Source organism: Lissotriton helveticus, chromosome 4_1 (assembly GCF_964261635.1).
Source record: "Lissotriton helveticus chromosome 4_1, aLisHel1.1, whole genome shotgun sequence".
NCBI lineage: Eukaryota > Metazoa > Chordata > Amphibia > Caudata > Salamandridae > Lissotriton > Lissotriton helveticus.
In genome coordinates, this window is record NC_136063.1 from 211,696,972 (window position 1) to 211,723,197 (window position 26,226).

The 26,226-nt window shown below is 43.8% G+C and overlaps 1 protein-coding gene across 1 annotated transcript in view; it reads left to right on the forward strand.

Annotated features, from left to right (window-relative positions):
- Positions 1-26,226, forward strand: part of COL22A1 (collagen type XXII alpha 1 chain) — a 1,057,215-nt gene that overhangs the window by 129,518 nt on the left and 901,471 nt on the right. The window contains exon 2 of the mRNA XM_078686128.1: positions 13,125-13,271. Within this exon, the coding sequence (XP_078542254.1) occupies positions 13,181-13,271 (91 nt within the window). The 5' untranslated portion in view covers positions 13,125-13,180. The remainder of the gene's footprint in view (positions 1-13,124; positions 13,272-26,226) is intronic.

Sequence of the window (26,226 nt, forward strand, 5' to 3'; positions counted from 1 at the left end):
CCTGCATATTTTATTGCCCATAGTGGGACTATTTGCCCCACATTACCAGATTATTTTACTTTAATAAAACCCAGACAAACAAAATGTCACCATTCGGACCCCCCCCTGTGTTTGTGGAGCGGTCATGCTACACTATGGTTTACCCATATCAGGGCCATCGGTTTTAGTAGCTTCCTGTACTTCAGCAGAATTAGAAATCATGCCCTTTAGGCCCTCAAGATATTAAAAATAATGTTGAAATTGATGTTACTGCACAGATTTCCGTATGCCATTCCATATTTTTAGGCCTTTTTCCTTGGGCAAATTACTAAGGTCTGACCCTGGATGAGTTGTCCTGAGAAATCATTGTGTTATTACTGCTTGCAAGATTACGTCATTCCTCTTAACACCCATTTAGATGGAAAGTACTGTTTCCACCCAACTCAATATTATTACTGAACTCATAATAGAGACCTACCTCAGGGCGTGGCATGGACTGTGAATTCAATCAATCAATCAATCAATCATCGAATTTATATAGCGCACTACACACCCAGAGGGTCTCAAGGCGCTGGGAGAGGGGGGGGGGGGAACTGCTACTGCTTGAACAACCAGGTCTTGAGTTGCTTCCTGAAGGCGAGGTGGTCCTGGGTCAGGCGGAGGTGGGTGGGGAGGGAGTTTCAAGTCTTGGCGGCGAGGGAGGAGAAGGATCGTCCCCCTGTGGTGGCTCTGCGGATGCGGGGGACAGCGGCGAGGGCGTGGCTGGTCGAACGGAGCTGGCGTTTGGGAGCGTAGAAGTTGAGGCGGCTGTTGAGGTATCCTGGTCCTTGGCTGTGTAGGGCTTTGTGTGCGTGGGTGAGAAGACGGAAGGTGATTCTCTTGTTGACCGGGAGCCAATGCAGATCTCTCAGGTGTCCGGAGATGTGGCTGCGACGGAGGATGTCCAGGATGCGTCGTGCTGAGGCGTTCTGGATCCGCTGGAGTCTCTTCTGGAGTTTGGCGGTGGTTCCAGCGTAGAGGGTGTTGCCGTAGTCCAGACGGCTGGTGACGAGGGCCTGGGTGACCGTCTTCCTGGTCTCGGTGGGGATCCACCGGAAGATCTTACGTAGCATGCGCAGGATATTGAAGCATGACGAGGAGACGGCGTTGACTTGTCTCGTCATGGAGAGGGAGGAGTCCAGGATGAAGCCCAGGTTGCGTGCGTGGTCTGTTGGTTTGGGTGCGCTGCCTAGGGCGGGGGGCCACCAGGAGTCGTCCCAGGCGGAGGGTGAGGATCCCAGGATGAGGACTTCCGTCTTGTCCGAGTTCAGTTTCAGGCGGCTGTTCTTCATCCAATCGGCTACCTCTTTCATCCCTTCGTGAAGGTTGGCTCTGGCGGTGGCGGGGTCGTTGGTAAGGGAGAGGATCAGCTGGGTGTCGTCGGTGTAGGAGATGATGTTGAGGTTGTGCTGGCGTGCGATGTCCATGCCATATAGGAACTGGGTGCATGGAGACAGATTCAGTATAGCTAAAATAAGGGCAAATGAGCAATCTAAAGGGGGAGCGCCCAAGTAGTACTCGCCAAAGTCCTCAAAGAGGAAGTTTCTAGTCAGTCCCTCGAGAGCGGTATGCTGTTAATCAACCCCATCTACCAACAATATCGTGTAGTTCGGCTGCAGAGACCTTACGATCTCGGGATTCAGAGTACCTTCCTTGGGGAAAAAGGCGGTCTTATGGCAAGTCGCGCTGCGACTTTCTTCGTCGATGTAGACGGTGCATGTCATTGCCCAGCCACACTCTCAACCAGGAAATGCAGCGAGGCAGGCAAGTCTTGGGTAGTCAAGGCAATGCATTGCCGATGGGCCGCGAGACTCACTGGAGTGTCTGCATGGGGCGCTGCAGCATTGGGGGAAGCTTTTTTGTGCTGTTTCCTGGAAGTAAGTTCTGGCAGTGTCGCCACAATAGTTCCACACCCCTTCACAAATCTTCTGAAGTACCCTGTCAGGGCAATATTAGCTCTGATCTGGGTTTGAGTCTTTGGAGCCTCCCTTACCAGGTTGGACTGGATCTTTGGTTGAAAAGGATTACATGTCCTCCACCTCTTTGGTGGCCTAGGTACACCACATAGCCTGCCATATTTGGCACTTACTTGGATTAATAATCAATACCTGCCTGCTGAAGGGCTTTAAGCCTTTCCTTAAGGTGGACCAGGTGCTCCTCCCAGGTGGAACTAAATGCAGCAATATCATCTAGAGGTGCATGACTAAAAGCTTCCAGACCTGAAGGAACTCTAGTGACAGATGCATTATTCAAGCCAAAAGGCATCACTTTGAATTCAGGTGGCCTTCTGGTGTTGGAAATGTAGATCGCTCCTTGGGTATTGGTATACGCAATAAAAGACCCAAAAACCGCATGCATGGTAAATGCATGCTTTGCAAAAGCTATGTGGTAAAGGCACTATGTGGTAATTGCAGCATTGTAAAGGCTGTTTCCCAAATATACTGAGATACTAGGCAGCCCCCTTCACTAAGAACAGATTAACCTCATATTTATTCAGAGGAAGTGTTTTGTGCCAGAAGTAAGAGGTCAATGCAAATCCTGCAATACCATACAACATAGGTGTTTGGCAGTTTTGCAAGAGTCCTAGGTGCATTTTCACTGAGGAAGAGTGTGGTGCTTGAACCAAGATCTCACGGAAGATGTAAGGATTCCTCATAGAAATCAGTTGAACTTTGTTTTGAGCGATGTCCTTAGGAGTAGGCGTGTAATGTTAGCTTATCTGATGTTCTACCAACCCTTGTGTCACCTAGGACAGTCACACAGAAATCACTCTTGTCCTTGTATTCGTCCTCCTTTTCCAGTGGGTGCCTGGAAAGAACACTCTGAGGTCTGTGTAGGACGAAGGATGAGTGGAGGGTGCTCAAGATATCAAGGGGCACATAAACTGGCTGGTCAATCATGTCACTGAAGGTAATCCCAGGGTGACCTCTGTTGGTTTCATGGGGAAGGATATACAGATCTGACGCAGTGGATGTTGTCACTGATTCAGTGAGTTGGGGCTGACCCCAGTATTCCCATTAGCGAGAAATCTGCTGTGTTTGTAAATGATATTGAAGAACTCTGGTAGGGTGTAGACTTTGAACAGCAGATCAGGTGATCAATCTGCTCAATTTGGTGCCCCTGAGGCAGGTCCCAAAGTCTGGTTGGCTTGCTTTATGATAATATATGTTTACAATTAAGCCCTCATCACTTAGCTTGACTATATAATAAAGACGCATTTTAAAGATGGCCCTTTTAGTGGCCATCTTAAAATATGGCTGTGACTTCAAACCACAAAAATATATGTTTACCTCAGCTTGAACTGTGTTGTCGGAGTCCTTATACAACCCAGCACAGGTATGTTCCTGAACATCAAATCACCCCAGAGAATGACTCATAGCTCCACCCACATGCCCACAACCATGTATTTCTTCCTAATGTACAATGAGGACATTCAGTGCCCCGGGGATGTTTCATACCAGACTGAAATCCATCATAACATTGCGTGATGTGTGAAATCAACCGGGAATACACATACAACCCAGTGTTGAACAAGCTTCCCTGAGTGACAAGCTGACAAAATATAGCACCGGAGGGGGAAGCAATGAAATGACTGTTATCTGAGTGATATGGAACCTGGGGAGGGTGAACAAAATTAGGAAAATATGTAATTAACTCAAGCTCTAGAGTATTTGTTTGAACGTGTTTGCAGGGGAGAAAAATGAAATAAATTGCCCTGGTTAAATAAAATGCAAAGTAAGAAACATTTACGTCATCAGATACCAATAATCAATTTCAAGATTGACTTTGACGACAACTGAATTTTCTCCATAGCAGCTTATTAGCCATCCAGTACTACCCCGGGCAAGCAACTGGAACCGGTGGAGAGTTTTGGTAAATAGTCACCTGGAATCTACATTATTATTAGAAGTGATTGTGAAAGTGCACCAGGCAAGCCAGCATTAATAGGCATAATTAATAGGCCGGCAAATCAAACGCAGAAGAAGAAGTTATGAAGTAAACAAAGCACTTAATGAAAGTCATTCTTCAAAAAGGAGTGTTTCTCTTAGCCAACAGATACATTAATAATGAAACTGCAAGGATAAATAGTTAATGGTGCAGAATAAATAATATTAGGATACATACATCTTTTATGGGAGAAGCTAGGAAAACAATGTGTAATATTCAGCAATAAAACAGAACCACTACCAAAAGGGAAGATCCAAGCCCAAATGCACTCATCTTCATTATAAAAGAAAGAGCACACGTTTTATTTATTTATACTCCCCAAATGTTCTGTAGAAAGTGTCTATGAAGTTACTAGGTACTTGCCTTTCAGAGGCGGCTGTGTATATTAAACAGCATTGCAGGATAAAGGAGACATTACCAGATTCAGCCAGTGCGACTTCTATTCCAAAACCAGAGGACTGCCTTTGGAATCAGCAACTCTCCTACTGGCCTTCAGTGCCAGTCATCATCACCTCCCTCAAACATCATCATCTTTAGCATGGGAGGGGGAGCCCTCTCTGTGCTGGCCTCCATCCTACGGAATTCACTGCCAAAACATATCAGGACAATCAGCAGAAGGTGAGTGTTTAAAAGTGTTCAATTCAGGGACAGCCCGTCATTATGGATGGAGGGGCTTCACCCCCCCCGTGTACCCCAATTTTGCAATACATGAGTCTCTGTGAGGCAGAACAAATGTCAGCCTGACAGACACTCACCATGCCAGGCTGCCAGCCTTGGCAAGATATTGGAAGTAGTAAAGGATGTTGTTATGCCAATGACACCAGAAAAAAATTGAAGGCTTGGATAAATATATTCAATTTTTTAGGTCTGGCCAGAGGCATCTTGAACTGTTTGCCAGATCTCATGTCATAAATGCACTGGGTGGAATGTGGGTCAGCATTCTTCAGAAATTCCATGTTTGAAGTATCCTTCACATTTTCACTGTGACAGGTTGAATAGTGAAGGAAAGAGAGGTGATAGATATGTTTAGGAGATCAGTGAGAAAGACATGAGATAGCAGAGGAGGCCGTGACCCTTTTTGGAAGGGCACTTCAGCCTGTCCCACACAGTGCCCCTGCCAGTGCTACGAATGACAGTACCAACATAACATCTAACCATCGAACTGCTACAAGTGTGACAATTCTGACTGTTTCAAGCTATACAAAGCTATGATAATTGTGTAAGGGGCTGGTATTATTCATTTTTCAATGCAATTTGACTTAATAAACACATTTGTTGTGCTCATCTCAAAATTGAACAGACAGCGCCACCATGTGGTGGACTACCACTAGAGATGGTGTGCACAATAAAGTGATGGTGCTGAGCACCAAAAACCACTTGCTAAAATTAAGCACTGGACTGGAGGGGTAAGAAAGAGACAGCAACAATGAGATAGACAGCTTTAGGAGGGGTAACAAAAAGGACAGACAGTTGAGAAAACAGAGTGCTGAGAGAAGGGGAGGCAGGTGACAAATATAAAAAGGAGATGGAGACACTGATAAGGGAGAGAGAAAGAAAGAGAGAGGCAAACAGGCAGACAGGTAACCCAGGGATGGCTGGCATAGAGAAGGGAAATAAGCATGATGATCGGAAGAGAGGGTATGGTAGGGAGTTGGGATGAGAGACCGAGAAGGCTGAGCATAACAACAGGTCAAGAGAGGTGTGAGTGTCACAGCATGGGAGGCAGACACCAAGGTAGAAAGAGGGCAAGGTCTGAAAACACATGGAGGTGAATCAGAGAGAAAGAAAACTAGAGGAGAACAAGAAGAATGAGAAGTATTGGTAAGTTCTCTAGGAAATCCATATTCATAATCTAGGACCCGTGGGTTGTTCTCTCCAGGATGATATGATTACCATGTAATCTGTCCTATCTTCTAGAGCAGTGGTTCCCAAACTTTTGACTCCTGAGGACCCCCACTGAATCACTACTGGAAGCCGGGGACCCCCTAGCAATTTGTACAATTTTAATTTCTTTTTAAAAACACCTTTTGAAGCAGAGGAAATTTCAAGAGGGAGACAGCCTAAATTGGGTCTATTGGCATGGACATGTATGCATACAGCAATGTATTATTTAGTGGTACCCAAGGGCTTGTGGAAAATTAGCAATCAGACAGCAGCACTGACATCCTACTGCTGATCCTGGCTGCATCTATTTTTACCTGCCTGCCAAGTAACAGTAACCTAAACACATGTGCCTTTCAAAGTTGTATTGCTTTTATTGTATTGCCTGTATTTTCATTGTTGTGTCTGTGACTGCTGTTGTCTGTCTTCCCCCGCTGCCTGTACGTGGTCCGTGACCCTTTTTCTTCCCTCTGTTCCCCTCGCTGTCCCCGTGCTCTCTCTGCCCGGTCTTTCCTTCTGTGCCCCTTGCTGCCCCGTGTCTCTGCCCGGTTTTCCCTTCTGTTCCCCTCGCTGCCCCCGTGCCTCTCTGCCCATTCTGCCTTCTGTTCTTAGCTGCCCCTATATTTCTGAATTCTGTATTTTGCCATTCGTTTTTTGTGCCCGTCTGCCCTCTGTGCCACTCGTTTTACCCTAATTTTTGTGCCCCTTTTGCCTTCTGTTCCAATCGTTTTTCCCTCGTTTATTGTGCCTTTCTGCCCTCTGTTCCACTAATTTTTTGTGCCTTTCTGCCCTCTGTGCCACTTGTTTTTCCCTCGTTTTTTCTGCCTTTCTGCCCTCTGTTCCACTTCGTTTTCCCCTAGTTTTTTGTGCCCTTCTGCCCTCTGTTCCACTCGTTTTTTCTGCCTTTCTGACCTCTGTTCCACATGTTTTCTCCTCATTTTTTGTGCCCTTCTGCACTCTATTCCACTCATTTTTTTGTGCCTTTCTGCCCTCTGTTCCACTCGTTTTCCCCTCATTTTTTGTGCCTTTCTGCCCTCTGTGTCACTCATTTTTCCCTCGTTTTTTGTGTCTGTCTGCCCTCTGTTCCACTGGTTTTTTGTGCCTTTCTGCCCTCTGTTCCACTCGTTTTCCCTAGTTTTTTTGTGCCCTTCTGCCCTCTGATCCACTCGTTTCTTGTGCCTTTCTGCCCTCTGTTCCACTCGTTTTCCCCTAGTTTTTTGTGCCCTTCTACCCTCTGTGCCACTCGTTTTTTGTGCCCTTCTGCCCTCTTTTCCACTTGTTTTTTGTGCCTTTCTGCCCTCCGTTCCACTCAATTTTTTGTGCCCTTCTGCCTTCTGTGTCACAGCTCTTGTGTGCTGTGAGGACGCATGGGTGTTTATTTTTTCACTACAACACGCACTTGAGTCCTGCGGACCCCCTGGGAATGTCTCACGGACCCCTGGGGGTCCGCGGACCACAGTTTGGGAAACGCTGTTCTAGAGTCATGAACGGGGTCCAGATCTGCCCTATGTCACATCCGCTTTGAGTTAATCTGGTTCATCCCAGGAGAATGCACCCAAATAAAACAAGTATTGGCAAAGCTAAACTGTCTGGCATTGGTTGGCAGTTTTTTTTAGCTTTGTCGATGCTTTGTTTAGTTTTGCCATGGTATTTATATAAGATTGTTGTGGAAACTGCTGTACCTTATCTAATACTAAACAAAAACATGAACATTTTTTGGGTATGAAATGGAAAAAATTGTCGTGATAGTCACTAGTACTGACTGGAGCTTCTTTATGTGCCGTTGTGCTCTTTGTGAAAGGCAGAATGCCATCACTCACATTGCAGTTATATAATAGATGAAATGGGCTGAATCAATGCCCCAGGCTGTAGTGGGAGGGGGAGAAATGTGAATGACAGTAGAACAAACCAATGGATAGAGAGAGAGGACTGCAAACTCATAGTAGTATATTATATATACAATTTTACTTAAATCAAAAGATCTTGGCTAATGTCAGACCTAAAAAGAATGGGCTCTCTTAAGCACAGGCAGGCTGATAATGATGATACATATGTAAGCTAGAGTTTGCTACATCAGAATATCAGCATGAAATTGCAGTCACTGAAGACTTGGCACTGGAGGATCTGACAGCAGTCATTGGAGGCTAGGGCTGAGAATGGGGAGAGGAAGATGGCACTTGAGTCAGGGGACACTAGAGGCAGGGGACTGTGGCTAAAAGTGTTTACTGTGTGCAGTGGAAGTTGTGTTTGTGCATCCAAGTGTTCTGCTTCTTAAAGGATTATCTTTCATCATTACATAAGAACTAAAAGGGCCTTATGCAGCTGGTGGTGGTTCCTTAGGACTAAATACCATTTACTCTATCCTTTATGAAATGAAATGAAATTTGTACTTATAAAGCACACTCATACCCCAACTGGGGTGTCCTGGCGCTGTACACATATTGCTGTGGAACCCTTCCTGGCTTTTCCCTGTGAAATGTCCACTCCTGTGTACCCCCAAGGTGAAGCCAGGCTACCCAGCACTGTTGGGGCCGTTGTGGACATTAAGCAAGCTATTGCCCAGAGTTGGACCCATGATTAGAATAGGCACCGAGGCGAGAATTATCAGGTCCAAGGAAATTGAGCCCAAGACCCGCCAAGGCGGGATTTGAACCCTGGTCCCGGGACAGACCTCTGCATCAGGGTCTGCCACTCTAACCATTGAGCCACACTTCTCCACATATTGAGCCACACTTCTACACTTCTCCTTTATTAGATGGGTTTTCTATATACCATTTTTGAAAAATTATTTTGTATTGCTATGGCATCATATTCAGATTAGCATAGTCCACTGATTAAAATTTTCAAATGATATTTGTGCTATGAATTTCTTAATTTGTAGACATATTTTGGTACGGACAGGAGAGCAATGTTGCTGAATGCCTACGCCTACAGTATTTGTGCCTGGGCATTTTTTAGGCTGTAATTCCTTATGGCGACCTCTGGCATATGATTGTACCTGCATAAATGGTATCTATTCCTCTACCAGATCCAGGTAGCATACTAGTTAAAATATTGGTGGCAACTAAAATTTAAATTTAGCTGCTTTTGTGATTTCTGTGTGTTTTGTTATCAATTTGCACGTATTGCCTTGTTATTACCGTAAGTGATGTTACTTCCTGTGATGGCATCCGAGTGAAAGGTTGAGACATACCATTTTATGGTGATAGTGGGTAAAAGGTCATATGGGGCCACTTCCTGCGACTTCATTAGGGATATGATAGCTTAAATATAAGAGTGTGCAGTTCCTTGACAAAGGTAGGTGAAATGAAAGATTGAGGACTAGTGGTTTGTCAGGTCAGTGGAGTAAGCTCCGATAGGAGCAAGTGCCCTCACACACCCCGAAAGGTGTCATGCTTCATCATCTGGACATGCTCCTTGTTGGGCCGGTGCTGCAATGCCCGACGGGCACCCGCGAAGGGGCTCTTTGCCAGAGATCTTTTAATTTTGCTGTATGATGAGGTGTGGGTATGTGGGGTGTTTGGAATGTGTAGTGTGGAGAGAAAGAGTGATTTAAAATAGGTCTAGTGATGCTAGGTTTGAGGAAACTTTACTGGTGAAGCTCACTAACCTAATTAACAACAGTGCTGCTCATGTGGGATTCAATGCTCCTAAAGAGCAGTTGTGATCGTTTTCTAAAAATGTGCGGTCAACATGTTTCTTGCTTCGTCTAGTCCACAATGGATCTAATGGCAATGCATCAGGACCGAAATAATGCAACCTACACTACTACATGACTGATTCATCAATGTGTAGTGAGTTCCAAGTAATCAGTCTGTATCCATCTCCCCTTTTACCGATCTATCCATCCTTTCAAATGTCCATCCACCATCCTTCTATCCACCCTTTCACCATTCCATCCATTATTCATTCAATTCACATATTCATCCACCTCCCAATAATCCATCATACTGCCATCTTTCATCAGCCAGTGACTCTGACGCGAACTGCCAATTAGTTACCAGGATCTACATTGTCAGGATCAGCGCGTGGTAGAGGTACTGGATCATTTTCCGGGGCAGCGGTAATAAGACCCACATTCTCAGTATGGAAACTAGGGGTTGTATGACATTACAACGCGGGCTTTTACCCCGCGTGCCATTATCTTATGCTGTAGGATGTAAAACATTTCACTTCTCTCCTTCACATGGGAACACATCTGATGCAATTTACCAATACTTTGAAATATGCAAAACAGCCAGATTTATAATTCAAAAAAACTGTGCTGAATAACTTTAAATCCAAACATACCACAATCCTGTGCATCCTTTTCATATACAATTCACATGTTTTGACTGTCTGATCATGTGTCATGGAATACTTATTGCATCTTGTCTGTAATTGGCCAGGGCTCAGACTACAACTGCTTAATGATCTTTCAGGAAATGGCAGGCGATGGCAAAGAATGTACTTTACAGGCTGGGTTTTGAAGACCAGACCCATTAAGACAGGCGTTTTCTCGGCATGTTTTGACGGCTCCAGCCAGCAGCGGATAAGCTTATCTTTGCAAGACCTATATTCACTCCCCCCTCTGATCTCTGGGAGGTCCTCGCTGTGGGTTAGTTCATGACTCTTGTAAAATGTGTAATCTGTTGCCATCATGATTCAGGATTTGTAATAAGCAGACAATTAGAGGAAAACACTAGTAAGGTATTATTTTGATCTTTATTCAGGTGGAACAGAATAATGACTGATATTGACAGAAAGGTTAACACACGATTGTGTGCTCCTATTCACCACCTGTTTAGTTCAATTGTGATATTTTGGGAGAGTGGGACGGGACATCATATTTCATTTGTATGGAATGTGATAGGGCCCTGGATGCCACGTACAGTGTCGAATTAGTCCACACTTTATACCAAAGCTATCCAAGGTTTTGTAAATGGAAATTTGGAACTATGTAGAAAGATATAGGGTCATATTATCAACAGTTGTATCACCACATTTCCGGCACTTATTGTTGGAAAATCTGCGATTTTCCTATTGCATAATCATCAAGGTGTCACTAACATGTATTAGTGCATGATAGCTGCCGTTTTGGTAACGCTTCTCATGTTAGCGATATACATTGCTAATGAGATGCAAAATAGGCGTTCCTATGAAAAACAACATGTAAAAAGTAGCAAATACAACATTGGGGTGTTAACAACGCGGCCCTGGAACCACGGAGCGATAAAGAAAGCCGCAGTAACCGTGGTTATCGCTGGATTCTTCTGCCTGATAAAATCTTGACTTAAGCATGCTTTGTATGGGAGGTGGATTGTCTGGTTAATACACTTGTAGAAGAACGGTATGGGTGAAAAGGAAAGCACAGAGAAAAAAGTATTAATATTAGTAATGATCCACCAATCCAAAAAGTCCATACGCTCAACCTCCAGGGGTCTGCCGTTAGGACCCCAAATGATCCAAATAGTCTCTGACATCCGAATGTATTGTCGCCTTTACGGGGACGTGCGATCGGCCCAAGGTTATCTAGAGTCACCAAAGCAGCCACCATGGGTTATTCATGGCAGAGACTACTTTATCTCCACTGTGATTGACCCCCGCCAACGGCCCTCGGAAGCAAAGGGTCATCGGAGACAAGACTACGGGCCTCATTTACGAGGCCTTGTATCACTTTTGCGCTTCCCATGCGTCACTTTTTGTGACGCATCGGCGGTGTAAATCATGCCTCCTGTTGCGCACTATTTACAAAGTGATGCATCTAAGCAGCTGCGTCACTTTGTAAACCCCTGCGCTACATTATACCTGCGTCAGGCATAATGTATGCAGGGGGGCGTTCCCCCGCAAAAATCCTTGTAGAAGTGACGCAGTGAAATCTATGAGATTTCACTGCGTCACTTGTAGGACGCCGTTGCGTCCAAATCTTGCACCTGCCTCACAGCAGGAGTAAAACTGACGCAGGCCCTTTCACATTGCTGGAGTAGCGTCACTTTTGTGACACACTCCAGCAATGCGTCACTTTTGCGCTTACAGATACGACAGAAATACTGACGTATCTGTAACTCCTTGTGACATGATGTGTCATACATTAAATATGACACATCAGGTACGTTGCAAGGAGTGCGCACTGAGAAGTGACGCATCGATGCTTTCACGCAGAGATGTGTCATTTCTCCTAAATGAGGCCCTACATGTCCATCAACCCAGTTTAATGTTTCAACTGGTAGCCAACACCTACTGGTAAAGAACAGTAAATACATTTTAATGCTCCACCCGTCATGGGAGAAGCTTCCATTGGCAAGGGGAGCATTACTTTTTTTATTTACAAAAACAAAATCCCTTTTCGGGATTTTCATTTTGATAGTCCTTCTGACTCAGCACTGCAAGGAACAGTAAAATGCATTGACAGGAATCCCCACGACAGCAGTTCCTGCCAATGCTTTTATAAATGACTGTCTTCTTGGCTGTCATTTATAAATCTGGCAGGCGGAGTATTCAAGGGCTGGCGGACATAAAGTCCTCCCCCAAGCCAATGGCGTATATCCCCTTTTCCAGAATATAAATCTGTCCATAAGTGTCTTCACATTTCCCCATCCATGTTTACTGTATACTAAACCAAGGAAGAGACTCTTTCAATTGATTAGACTGCGACCTCCACTATCGTATTCTACTGGAATATATGTAAGGTTACAGAGGGGTATGCACTGGGGTGGATACCCCTTACATAAGTATGTAAGTGCACCGACGTCAAAGTAAGAGAACAGGCGTCACTAGTTTATTTAATACACTGTTTATTTCACATATTGCTTCAATGATGTCCAACCTTTTTAGGTAAATAAAAAATGTATTTGGCGTTTTTCTTAATGCTGTAGTTTATTCATGTTCACCACAGCTATTCTTACTTAGAATTACAGTCGAAACACACAAGAAAATCATTTTTGCTGTAGCAGCAAAACAATTTCACCATAGCAAATGTTGCTGTGCACCCCAATCTACTATATATGCTTTATATGTATGTAACTGTTGGTATATGTATATGTATGGAGTGTAACATAAATAGCATCACAATAATTAGCAAGCAATCGATGCCCTTGATTATGATAGGGGAAAGAGGTGTGTCAGGTGCAGTGGGTGAGAGGGACAGCAAAACGGTGCTACTGCAGGGATTATCTTTGTATCTTAACTGTTCCAGAAAAAGTCTTGTTAAACAAGTTTAAGAATACTTATGAGACAGTACATTCTATTACATTGTTTTTTTCCTCTAATTTCATTGTTTTTTTCTCTAATTTCTCCAGACAGTTGGATGCATCGGTGACTCATTTTCAAGTGTGGAAGAAAGGGGGCGAGAGACATGGTGCATTCTGGGAGTTGCCGGCTACATCTAGTTCTGATATTTTTTGCATTGGTCTGGGATGGAGGAAGGACGCAGGTGCAAAGAGCAGGTAAGTCGAGCTTTTCACACACAGCGGTGGCAACCTGTGGCGTCTCCGCGTCTTTAGTTTTGAGACAAACTCATTTCTAAGTGTTACTCCTACAACCTCTAGAAAATGTGCATCATTCAAAGAAATTGACTTCTATGAAGACTTTATAGAAATGAGACATGTAGGGCCTCATTGATGAGGTTTTGCCGTACGAAAGCGCAGGAGGCCTTCCTGCTGAGCTTCCCTACGGCAAAAGAAAAGGGCAGGAATGCGCTGTATCTATAAGATATGGTTCATACCTGTCCTTTTCCCCTGCGCCGGCGCACAATGGTGCAAGGGTACCTGCATTGTGGGGATGCAGCAATCATAGAAAAAGGAAAAACAAGGAGAAATAAATATATTTCTCCCCGTTGCGCCTCCCTTACGACTCCCCATGGGAGATTTTGGCACTGCCTTAGATTTACGATTTCTCGTAAATCTGGGGCAGAGTTAAAAGGCCATGGATGTTGCTGGGAAAGCCCCAGCAGCACCCAGTGTACGCCCCTTTATAGCAGAACACTGCGTTAAAGGGACTGATATTTATCAGGCAGCATTAAGCCAAATAAAGTGGCTGAGTGCTGCCTGATAAATACCACGAAGCCTTCTGCGCCACAGAACGTCACAAAAAGTGGCGTTCCAATGGCGCAAGGGGCCTCATAAATGAGGCCCCAGTACCTAACGTCTGCCAGTGATTGCATGCGGTGGGCACTAACACACATGTTTGGGGACTGGGATCTCTTTATAATCATCAGACTCTAGCCCAGAACAAGAGAGAGAAAAGTAGAGAAGGGAGATAGATGGAAGAGGAGAAAAAAAGGAAAGGAGTGGCAAAAGGGAGAAAGAGAGATGAAAAGAACCCGCATGAGTGTGTTAAATAAAGAGCGGGAAGTGTACAGTGGTGGAAGAAAGGGAAACGAGGTGGAATCAAGACAAGGCAGCCTTGGTGTTCAGCAGCCCTTGCAGGCAGATGTGCCGGTGATGGCCTTCTACCTTCTAATTCAACATTTGCCCCCTACACTTACTATATTTAAAGGATTTTTTTTTTTTTTTTAATTAAGCACTGCAGTAATGCTTCATTGCCCCATTGTTAGTTTAATATAGCCGCTTGCAGACTTGAAACTTGCAAGACAACCTAGGACTGTTTTGCTTTCCAGTATGCCTGTGCCTTATGAGAATTACAGGAACATATTGGGAAACAGCATTAAAAATGTATAATATGTCCATATTTCCCAAGCGAATTGAGGCATGAGAGCAGACATTCATATGTGCAGTGCACTAAAGGAAAGGGATGCTAATGCAACAAAACATCAACTAGCTTGTCCCTTTATTTACAATAGCACATACAAGTGAAACGGGTTTAATGGCATTATTTTAAACATATAAAACGAGGTGCCAAACCCGAGATCTCTGCAAACACCCAGCAATCCAAGCAATACTAAAACATGAGGGACATTTAAAAAATAAAATACAAGTAGCATTTTTACAATGCCGTATTTGTAACTTATATTAATAAATAAAAGTAAACAACTACATAAATGAATGCATGAAGACATAATAAATACATGCATCTATACTAACATGTATGGCTCTTTAGGGGAGCTAATAAGAATGTGCAAAGCCTACAACCGAAATAATATAAAAAGAGATGCAAGAACTAAAATCAGAAAGGAAGAAAGGGAATTTGACAGAGGAAAATGAATACCTTGGGAGTATGTATACATTTTTTACGAAGGCAGAATATCCAGGATGGTTGTAATAGAACAAAGGGCTGCAAAAACGTGTTGAGACAGAATCTAGACAACATATACAGAATTATAAATGGGTGTTTGCAAATAATGGTGTGGTGTTCCACTGACAACTCACCTATCAGTGATTGCACTTTGAACCGGGTGGGGAAACCCTTTGTTGGCACCTATTCCATCTACAGATTTATGTCCTGTAGGACCTCCCATGAACACCCTGACCCCAGTCCATGAACTCATCCTATGGGTCAGCTGTGCACAGCGAGTAGATTGATAGGGGAATCATCACATGGCCTTCATCCCCTTCCACCACCTTCTCCATCCTCCCCATATATTACTGGTTCTTGTGTATATCTTGCACATGACATAGAGTTTACCAGACTGACTGATGCTAGTGTTGGGCTTTTCCTCCTTATGAATTATACATGGAGTCTATTCATATATATTTTTTTAAACGGCTCACTTATATAATTTCACCTTCAGTGATCCCGCCTTGAGTGTTTCATACATTCAAGAGTCTTCTGGATTCACATACCTTGACCGGTTACTAGGATCTGCAGACCCCATTCCAATTCCTTTTCAATCCTTCACTTAAGATGCTTAGCATATAGAGATTTCCACATCTTGGTTAATCCATCACGGCTCCTCAGCTGTAAATAGCCGCCTGCGTGTTTAGATGGACTAAGCTCCAGACCAGATGTGGTGTTTCTGCATGACATCTGTTATTTGACTGAAATAGATGATAGCCTCTAAAGTCTTCATTCTTGATGCCAGATGAGCATATCAAGTGATGAATGAGCCTTCTCCATACAGTCACTGGTTGAAGTTGTCTCGGACCCAAAGAGGGGTCTTTTCTGATTGTGCCGCTTCTAAATGCAAATGTATCCATTGCCTTTTTGGTAGTCTGCTCAGGCTTCCCTCTGTCGTACCTTCATATTTGAGTCTTAGATGCCTTGATGACTCTCAATATTTAAGATGCGGATAAACTTCTCTCTTCACATACAAAACATATCATTACCGCTAGATTGATGCCGCCTGGAACTATTGATTTGGTCTTACTTTTGATATACAATTACACATAACAGAACATACATAACACAATGCATCTAGAGCTAAGAGCATTAGTGAGATGCATTATCCTGCTAGATGAGCCGATAGTTTTGCTCCTTATTTCATCACACTAGGCATGAAACATAAACAAAAAACCCAGGAAGCCGCCATTTGCTTGGCAGGTATGGATTCTGCACTGCGCCAGATCTCTATTTAAACATCACATTCATTACCCGGGATTGGCACTTCCACCATAAAAGATTCATATAGTGTTCAACAAACATCTGCTAACGCGGGATTACTGGTTACTAATTATCTTACCAAATCCCTTTTCCTGTCGACTGAATCGTTGGTACCTGTCTTGAGTAAAAGGTAATCTCGAAGTAAACAATCAATTTAAGAACTTACACCACTCTAAATGAGCACTGACCAAAATTAAGTTTTAAAGATTTAATATAAAGTCAAAGATAACTGAAGATACAAACTTCTCAAGATGAGATTCAAAAGGTATATCGGTATCACTATGAACATGAACTTCTTGAATAGTCTGAGTCTGAAGAACAAAATAATAAGTACAAGTTCGAATACCATCAGGGTTGCTAAAATGGATACAAGTTGCAACCTCAAAGTCATTACAGAAAAGAAAATTAAGGTTAGTCTGTCCCTACACTACACTAAATGACATCCCTGCTTAGCAAGATCTTAACCCTCTAGGTGTCAGCCGTGGTGATTTCCTAAGAAGATCACGCACTTCTCTTTGTCTCTTCTCTGATAATGGGTCTCTCCTGATCAGCCTATCTGCCTACCCATCCGCTTCCTTAGGCTCCCAAAATCATCTGCTCTGCTCTCCTCCCGGGTCACTTTCCCTAATATCAAATCACATTTCCAATAGAAACGCCCCTTGGGACGCCCCTCACGTGGTACATCTTTCCGCGGCAAACTCCATGATGGTACTCTTGAAGACCCTCGTTATAGTTGACCTTGGCTCCCAGGCTTCTTCTTCCGTGCGCTGATACCCCCTGAAATTCCTGGAAACTCCTACAGGCCTGCGCAAGGCGCCACTGAACAAAGTCCCTTTCATTCGAGCTGATTAGGACCCTCGCACCTGCATACCGCTCGTCCTGCAGTGGGCCTCAAATTCCAGACTTCACCATATCTTAGGCCATAAAACACTCTCAGAGCTTCATACTGGACACCTCACGACCTCTCTTCTAACGAGCACATGACGATTTAAACTACATGACATTATCTGCTCTGGCCTACTTGATTTACATGCAGCAGGTTCCTGCACTCTTAAAACGTTAACTTGATTTAAACAGCAAACATTCTTAACTAGCATGCGTTTCTAAAATAACACATCTATAAAGCATATACTTTTAACCCTAAGTTCAATAGTAAATTTTGAAAGAACCATGTCAACCTTGTCTCACATTATTTTAGCAGCACGTTTAGATTTGCTTGTGAATTGCCATGAGGCCTACACAAAATACTGGGTTTTAGAGTTACATTCAACTCTTACATTATTCCTGTAACATGAGAACGTGAGGTTTTCATATTCATCCCAAACATTTCTACATTAGTCTCACACAGTTATGATTATTGTTACTCTACTTAAACATTCTATGCATTTCACCACTGAATATAAGACACTCGGTGTATTTCACTTCTAAATATAAACACTCTGGTGCAAAGTACATGTTAACTAACTACGTGCTTGTAAATATGGCGTACTTATACATTTTTTTTTCAATCTTGTGCTCTCTCAGTCCCCCCTTTGATGACCTTTAGGGGTCATCATCACCATGACACTAAAAATGTAGAACCTTTAAAGTGAAGACAGGGCAGTACCACTTCTTTTCATACTCTCTAATGCTTTCAGACTCTTATATTGAGTGTCCTGCATCGCTGTCAACTCTTCTTCCTGTTTCTTCATAGCTCTCTGTAACCTATTTGCTCTATACCATTGATACAAACGCACCAATCCCCACAAAGTGATTACACAAATCACTACTATGATGATGGGTTTCAATATGTACCAAACGATACCCTTTCCTAAGTTGGCAAACCAACTTCCAACTTTACCCATTCCATGGCCTACTTTTTCCCACACATTTACCTTTGCTAGGTCCTCAATTTCGTAGTGTATGGCAGTGATGTTTTGTATATACTTCTCTAGAGGCTTTGAATTGTCTGGAATGTAAGTACAACATTCCTGGACCTTCAAGGCCCTACAGACTCCTCCCTCTTTTGCTAACAGAACATCTAAAGCAAGTCGGTTCTGAAGAACCATTGCCCTAATCGATTGCATCTCCCCCTCTATCAGCATCAAGGATCTCGCAGTACTGGCAGACAGTCTATCTACGACTGTAGCTAACCTCCTGATCTTAATGTCATTCATTATCAATCCTAAGAAAGGGAATGCAGCACCTATTACATCTCCAACTACTTCTGCTGCACCCAGCCCTCGCTTCCATCTAGTTGATATTTCTTTCTTAGGCGTGTCTAAATTCTCAACATGATATATTTTAGGGAAGACAACAGCCAGATAGCATGATCCGTACCAATTATCTGGTAACTTCACATAGGCATATCTTCCACATACAAAATATACATTTGGTATTGCTTGCATCCCTTTCATGAAGTTCTTAGAGTAGTACTCCAATTGAAAAGCATGTTCGCAATTGACTTGTCCTACATAAACGTTTTCATAGTAGGAGTAACTCCTGTGAATGCACAGTTTCCCCCGTTTCTCCTTATCCAAAGCAATTGGACCAATACTACCTTTTCGTTGTTGTGCCCTTTCTTCCTTGGTCCAATCTGTTTCTCCTTGTCCTGATGCCTTCAATACCTTCTGCTTCCTGTATCTAGTATCTACCTGTGCTATAAACTTTTTCTCAACTTCTGATATTTGACAAGTCAGATTGTTTATTCGAGCATGTGAAGTATCTAACGTTCTCCATGGAATAAACCATTTGTGTAACCTGTCTTCGCTTTTGTAGTAGTCCCATTTGTTCAAATGCTTGAAATTCGGAACCTCTGGCAATGTCGAGTCGAAATTCGAGAAGTAATACTCAAATCCGTCTCGTCCATAAAACATACTTAACAATAAACTGCACTTTATTCCATATGTCAACGGGAGATGATGGTATTTGATACCCTCCTCCACCGAAATTGGTAATTGCATACATACATAGCAGTCCTTTACCTCCATGGCATCAACATATTCATAAAGCAACTTAGCATAAGCATTTGACTTGTAATTCCCCTGTGACTCATCCATGTGTAACCTTTTTACTTCTGCATCTAACAACGCTTTGTCTTTCTCATTGATGTTTCCCTTCTCCTTAATAATGGTAGTTCTCGGTGTTGACACTCCCTTATCCTCCTTAACTGTGGTTCCATCCCCTTCGTGTCCCGCTAGGAATGAAACAGTTACCACTAAAATTATAAGAGAAACCACTACTCCTAAAAATGTAACAGCTATACATTTTGCCCTGCGGTTCGGGTTGCCAGCCTCCATGTTCTCAAACAGTGTAGTTTTCTTTCTTCTAGCATTCACTTCCTCTTCTTTTCAAACAAAGTATTTTTCTCTTGCAATGTCTTTCTTTGAACACTTGGAAGCTTGACAATTTGTTTCCGCAAAACAGTTCAAAGTCCAGTAGAAAATAGACAACCCTAGCCCTTCTCCATCCACTAAAATGAAACCCCTATCACTTTTCTTCTTCCACTCGGCGCTAAGTTATCTTGCAACAAGTTTACAATTTCTTTTTAAAAGTCTTATTTTCGTCTGAAGTTATGTATGACTCAAGGAGTGACACTACTTCTTCATAAACGTCCATCCGAAGTATCATTCCCTCAGGTTCTGGACAGTTCGTACCACACCATGGAAAGTCAACCTTTTCTAGGATTATTCTCCTTATTTCGCTCAAGACAAGTGGACGGACGAAATTGAGAGTTAGCGTTTTTTCAATTTCTAATCCTGGTACTATCAGTTCTATATCCACAATTACAAAGGGGTCCGTTCTAATCAAGATCACTTTCTTCACCTTTCCAGATCTGCACCCCCTTGAAGACATTCGCAATATGATCTTAGTCCACAACAATAAGCACTCCTAGCAATTCTACTACTCGTTCAAGCATTTCCAAACGAAGAAGAGTTCCCTCCAATATTGGATATCGTGAACAGCAAACTGGAAACTCAACTGTCTCTAAAAGCAATTTTCTTATTCCACTCAGGAGAGCAGGATGAACGATGTTGAGTGTCAGCAACCTTTCGGTCTCCGCTCCTGGCAGTAGAAACTTTATTTGCACTGTGATGATCGGGTCAGTTCTGATCAGTTCCACTTCCCTGATCCTCCCTGTTCTGTGTCTCCCAGACATCTGCAACAAGGTAGGTCCAGTCGGGAGTAGAGTATCTTCTGCTAGGCACTCGCACCCTACTTGATCTTCTAAGACCCTCCTCGGCTTGATCCTGGATATCTTCTTCTGGATCTGAGTCTTCGGATATAGGAGTAAGCGTTTCTTCTTGGGCCGACCTCAAACTTAGCCTTCTTCTTCTTGTTGGCCAAGTGGCAGCTCCAAGCCTTATTCTCCTATTCCTTGTCCTCCCACTTGGTTCTTGATCGCTCCGATACGGATCTGAGTCTGAGTCGTATTCACTTCTGCTCTCTCCTTCGGTTGCGTCTTCTGTCTCACTGCCGTCCTGCCTTCGCTCTTCTTCTGAATCCGATGCGTTCCCAACTTCTTCCGACACCTCCTCAGCTGCCTCAATCCCTTCTTGCGACTCTTCTTCCACTTCCGGGCTTTCGTCTGGGATGGGAGCTGTTCCTTCTAGAGGTGCTGGAACTCTTCTAGTATGGGATGCATGAATCCAATTTGGCAGCCCCCCGCACTTCACCGCGGTGTTCGTGATCAGGATTACCTGAAAGGGCCCACGCCAGCGAACATCTAGGCAGTTCTTCCGGACGTGTTTTTTAACCAGGACCCAGTCCCCTGGGTTCAGGTCATGACACAGGTTCCTCGCTGCTGGAACTTCAGCCGCATGCACCTGAAGGGACACAGAATGGATGGCGTCAGACAGTCCTTTACAATAATCCAAGATCAGATCATCTGTAATATTCAATAGAGCAGTAGTTGGAACTGTAGGAAGTCTCATGGCCCTCCCCATCAGGATCTCGTGGGGAGAGAGACCTGTCCTCCTATCAGGTGTGCTGCGCATGCTCATGAGCACCAATGGAAGAGCATCTGGCCAACTCAAAGATGTGGATGCCACTACTTTAGCCAATCTATTCTTCAAAGTGCCATTCACTTGTTCCACAATTCCTGAAGCTTCTGGTCGATAACTACAATGCAGCTTTTGATCGATATTCAGTGTGGAGCACAACATCTTCACTATTTCGCTGTTAAAATGTTTTCCTCTGTCCGATTCCAAAGAGGCAGGCACCCCGAAGCGCGGTATCAACTCCCTGAGCAACAATTTAGCCACTGTGAGTGTATCGCACCTACGTGTAGGGTACGCCTCAACCCATCTGGAAAATACGCATACAATCACCAACACATACCGAAGGCGATTGACTCTTGGCATTTCGATGAAATCTAGTTGCATTCTATTGAAAGGCCCCCCTGACCTCCCAATGTGACTCAGTGTGACTGGTGTTCGTTTGCCTACGTTCAGTTGTTGGCAGGTAACACATCGCTTACATACTGATTCTGCTGCTATTCTGAATTTCGGGCAATACCAAGTCTGCCTAAAAACTCTCATCATAGCATCCCTTCCTAGATGTACTGGACCATGTATTTCTCTCGCCATGGGATTAGCTAATTCTTCAGGTAACACAGCTCTCCCATCTGCTGAAACCCAAAAATCCATTTCACTTCGCACACAGCCTGCTATTTCCCATGCCTTTTTCTCTGTTTCAGGTGCGTTCTCCTGCATTATCCTTAAATCCTCCCAAGTGTCTACAGTTTCTAACATCATACTTAATTCAGTCTTTTCTTCTGCACCTTCTATTTCCACCTTTGAGAAAGAATAACTTTGTTCCGCACAATAGCGTGCGACTTCATCAGCATATCTATTACCTTGTGACACAAAATCTGTATTCTTAGTATGAGCTACACACTTCACCACTGCAATATCAACAGGACCTTGTAATGCTTCTATCAGCAATCGCACAAATTCTCCATTTCGAATGGGCGAACCAGAGGAGGTCATGTAACCCCTCTGAGACCACAACTGCCCGAAATCATGAACCACACCGAAACCATATTGGCTGTCCGTGTAGATGGTGACTCTCTTTCCATTTCCTGCTATGCAGGCACGAGTTAGGGCAATAATCTCTGCTACCTGTGCGGAATGTACTCCTTCCAGGCAAGCGGCTTCCACAACTCCAGTAATGGTACAAACAGCATAAGCTGCTCTCAACCGACCAGTATCGTCTCTTAAACATGAGCCATCAACAAAATAAATTTCATCGGGGTCAGACAATGGCTCATCCACAATATCTGGTCTGGGTTTCGTGCATAGTTCAGTCACATCAAGGCAATCGTGGTCTTCACATCCTTCGCCTTCTATTACCGTAGGTAATGGCATCAAAGTAGCAGGATTCAAGACAGAGCATCTCCTGAGAGTCACGTTTTCTGCGGCAAGTATAACTTGCTCATAACGCGTGAGCCTGCTATTGGTCAGATGCTGCGTCTTCGTCCTGGTCATTAACAATTCAACTGAATGTGGTACATACACCACTACTGGATGTCCCATTACAATACTTTCGCTCCTTTCAATGCTGACACCCGTTGCAGCAACGGATTTGAGACATCCGGGCAACGCTGCGGCTACTGGATCTAATGTAGCCGAAAAATATGCAACTGGTCTACGGGCATTACCGTGGGTCTGTGCCAAGACTGACAAAGCACATCCCTCTCTCTCACAGCAATAGAGTGAAAACGACTTTTCATAATCTGGCATTCCCAGAGCCGGAGCACGACATAAATCGTCTCTCAGCTGTAAAAACGCCACCAGACATTCTTCATCCCATGGTACCGGATCACTCACCTCCTTGTGCGTCAGTTTCTGTAAGGGCTTTGCTTTCAGTGAAAAGTTAACTATCCACTGTCGGCAGTAACCCACCATTCCTAGGAACATTCTAACCTCTCTCTGAGTTGTAGGCGCATTCATTTTCATTATCGCCTCAATCCTCTCTGGGGACACCTTACGTTTCCCTTTTTCTAACCTGTGCCCTAGATACTGTACTTCTGTCAGACAATACTGCAACTTGCTCGGAGATACCTTATGTCCATTTTCAGCTAAATGATTCAGTAAGGCAATTGAATCTACTTTACAAGCTTCCTCTGTTTCTGACGCAACAAGTAGGTCATCTATGTACTGTACCAGAACCGAGTTCTGTGACAGTACTAGATTCTCAAGATTCTTCTTCAACAACTGATTAAAGATGGATGGACTGTCTGTGAATCCTTGTGGAATTCGACACCATGTTAGAACGCGATCTTCCATTTTAAACGCAAAAAGGTACCTGCTCTCTTCATCCAATGGGATCGAAAAGAAAGCCTGACAAAGATCTATCACTGTGAACCATTCTGCTTGACATGGTATTTGAAACAATATTACTGATGGATTCGGTACCACGGGACAACATGAAACGACTATGTTGTTAATTTTTCGTAAATCCTGAACTATCCTAAACTTCCCGCTAGGTTTCTGCAAACCCATAATCGGGGAGTTACAAGGACTGCCCACGATTTCTTTCAGTATTCCCTGCTGTATCATTGACTCGATCACAGGCTTTATTCCCGCAATCGTTTCCTGGGACAATTTGTATTGAGGCGTTCTTGGAAACTCAACATTTGGTTTTACCAGAATTTTTACCGGTTCTACCCCTTTAATCAATCCTATATCTTCTCCTGTGAAATCCCACACCTCTGACGCCACTGTATCTCTTAAATCTTGTGGAAGATCTTCTACAGTCAGAGTAGGATATAGTTCTACACAGAATTTTGAATTGGCCACCTTAAAGGTAGCATCATCGTCGGTAGTCTGTACTTCCACTCCTTGTGGGGTGCAGTATATGGTGCAATTCAATTTGCACAACAAATCCCTACCTAACAGACATACCGGACTCGAGTCACAAACCACAAACTGATGTTCGTTCATGTGGTTTCCAATTTTCACAGACACTGGTTCCGTCAAGGGACTAGTCATTCTTTTATTTGCGACTCCTACCACTTGAATTGTTTCCCCTGACATTGGCAAGTCTGGAACTACCGCTGACCTCAGAGTCGAACGAGTAGCCCCAGTGTCCACTAAGAACGTAGTGGGACACCCTGCCACTTCTGCCTCAACAAATGGCCCTCTCTGATCCACTTCTAGAACTGCCCCGAGGGTACAGTCTTCTTCACTGCTCACCCGTTGTCCTGTCAATGGATCAATGTAATAACATTTTTCTTCCTCGATAAACAGAGGCATTTGTTTAAAGACCTTTCCTCCAGCTGCTATCTTCGGTGGCTGTGGGAATTGGGCCCGTGGAGCCGAAGTCCCCCCTTTGGCCACCTTACTGCTTGGGACTGTCACTTTTTGCACTGGGTCTTCTTGGACCTGCTCTTCTACTTCTTGCTCTCCGTTTTCAGGGTTAAAGGGACACTCGCGTCGCCAATGCCCCACCTGATGACACAGATGACACTTTGTCGTTTTCTTTAAAGTGGCAAAGTCTATCCTAGGTCTCTGCCCTTCTTCATTATCTTTGTTCTGACCATTTGGTTTTCGTCCCATCCCCTGCTTCTGCTGGCCACCCTTCCCAGCGGACTGCATTTGCACCACCATCAATTTCTCCTTTAGATTCTTGGCTTTAGAATCTATCTCGTCACTGCAGTACCTCGCATATCGTAAAATCTCATCTAGTGGTTTGTTCTGCCAACAGATTAAATGTTGCTGTATCATCAAACAAATATCAGGTCTCAACCCCAAGACAAACTTTGACACGAACTGCCCTATGTCTTTGGGATCCATTACATCTAGTCCACTGTATTGCTTGAATGTTTTCAACAATCTTTCATAAAACTCGTGAACTGTCTCCTTGGGTTCCTGCCTTGTTCGGTCTATTTTTACCCAATCTATATCCTGTGGTGGTACCTTATCTTTCAGCCATGCTATTACCCTTTCATACTTTCGCATGACAATCTCAGATGGTCCGTTAGTTCGAACATCCCTCAATGGTTCAGCATTTGGCCATTCGACACTAGTCTTACAAGGGGTCCACAAATCAGATGGGACCACGATGTCAAACAACGTGTTCAAATCTATCCACAATACTTTCGAGATTTTAACAAACCTCTCTACCTGCTTATACCACTCGACTGGGTTGTCCCGCAACTTCGGAAATGAGTTGGTAAATGCGGCTAAGTCTCCTCTACTCCAGGGCACATGTACATAATTTCCATTTGATATTTCTCGCAAAGGGAATGCCTCCATCTGCATTACCCTTCCCTCAGGGGTCATCACATTTGTACTTCGCCTAACTGTACCCTTTTTCGACCACCTTTCTTCCCATTTATCCAGTTCTCTCCACACTCTTATCCCTGTTACCAGCTCTCTTATGTGTGTTTTTAATCCAGCAGTTCTCTTCTCATCTAGATCTTGGTCTGCGTACTGTAATCTGTGGTTACTCTGTAATGCCCTTGTCCTAGACAAATCCACGGCATACTTGTCTGCCAAATCAGTCAGTTTTTCATGAACCGCTCTAGCTTTCCTAGTAATATCCTTTGCCATGAACAATAACTCATCCTGTTCATACAATTCTATCCTCTCCAAAGGCAATGTTCCATCTATTATCTCATCTACATCTGATTTTAAACTGGTAACATCAAGCCTTTTTGCCTTTATTTCAGCTTTCAAGACACTCAATTTAGCTCCTCCATCCGCATCTCTCCCATCCCAGCTCCGAGATCTACGTTTAGGTATTGGTGAATTATAGGGAGTCCTCCCCTGTTCCCATCTCTCTAAGTCCCATGCCTTTCCGTCTTCTCGGGGTGGGTGGTGAAACACTCCTTCATGCCTCCCAGCCTCTCTCTCTCCATCCTGGCTAGTTTCACGGGATGCAGGGTAAGATGTTCCCTTACTCCCTCTTTCTTCCCTA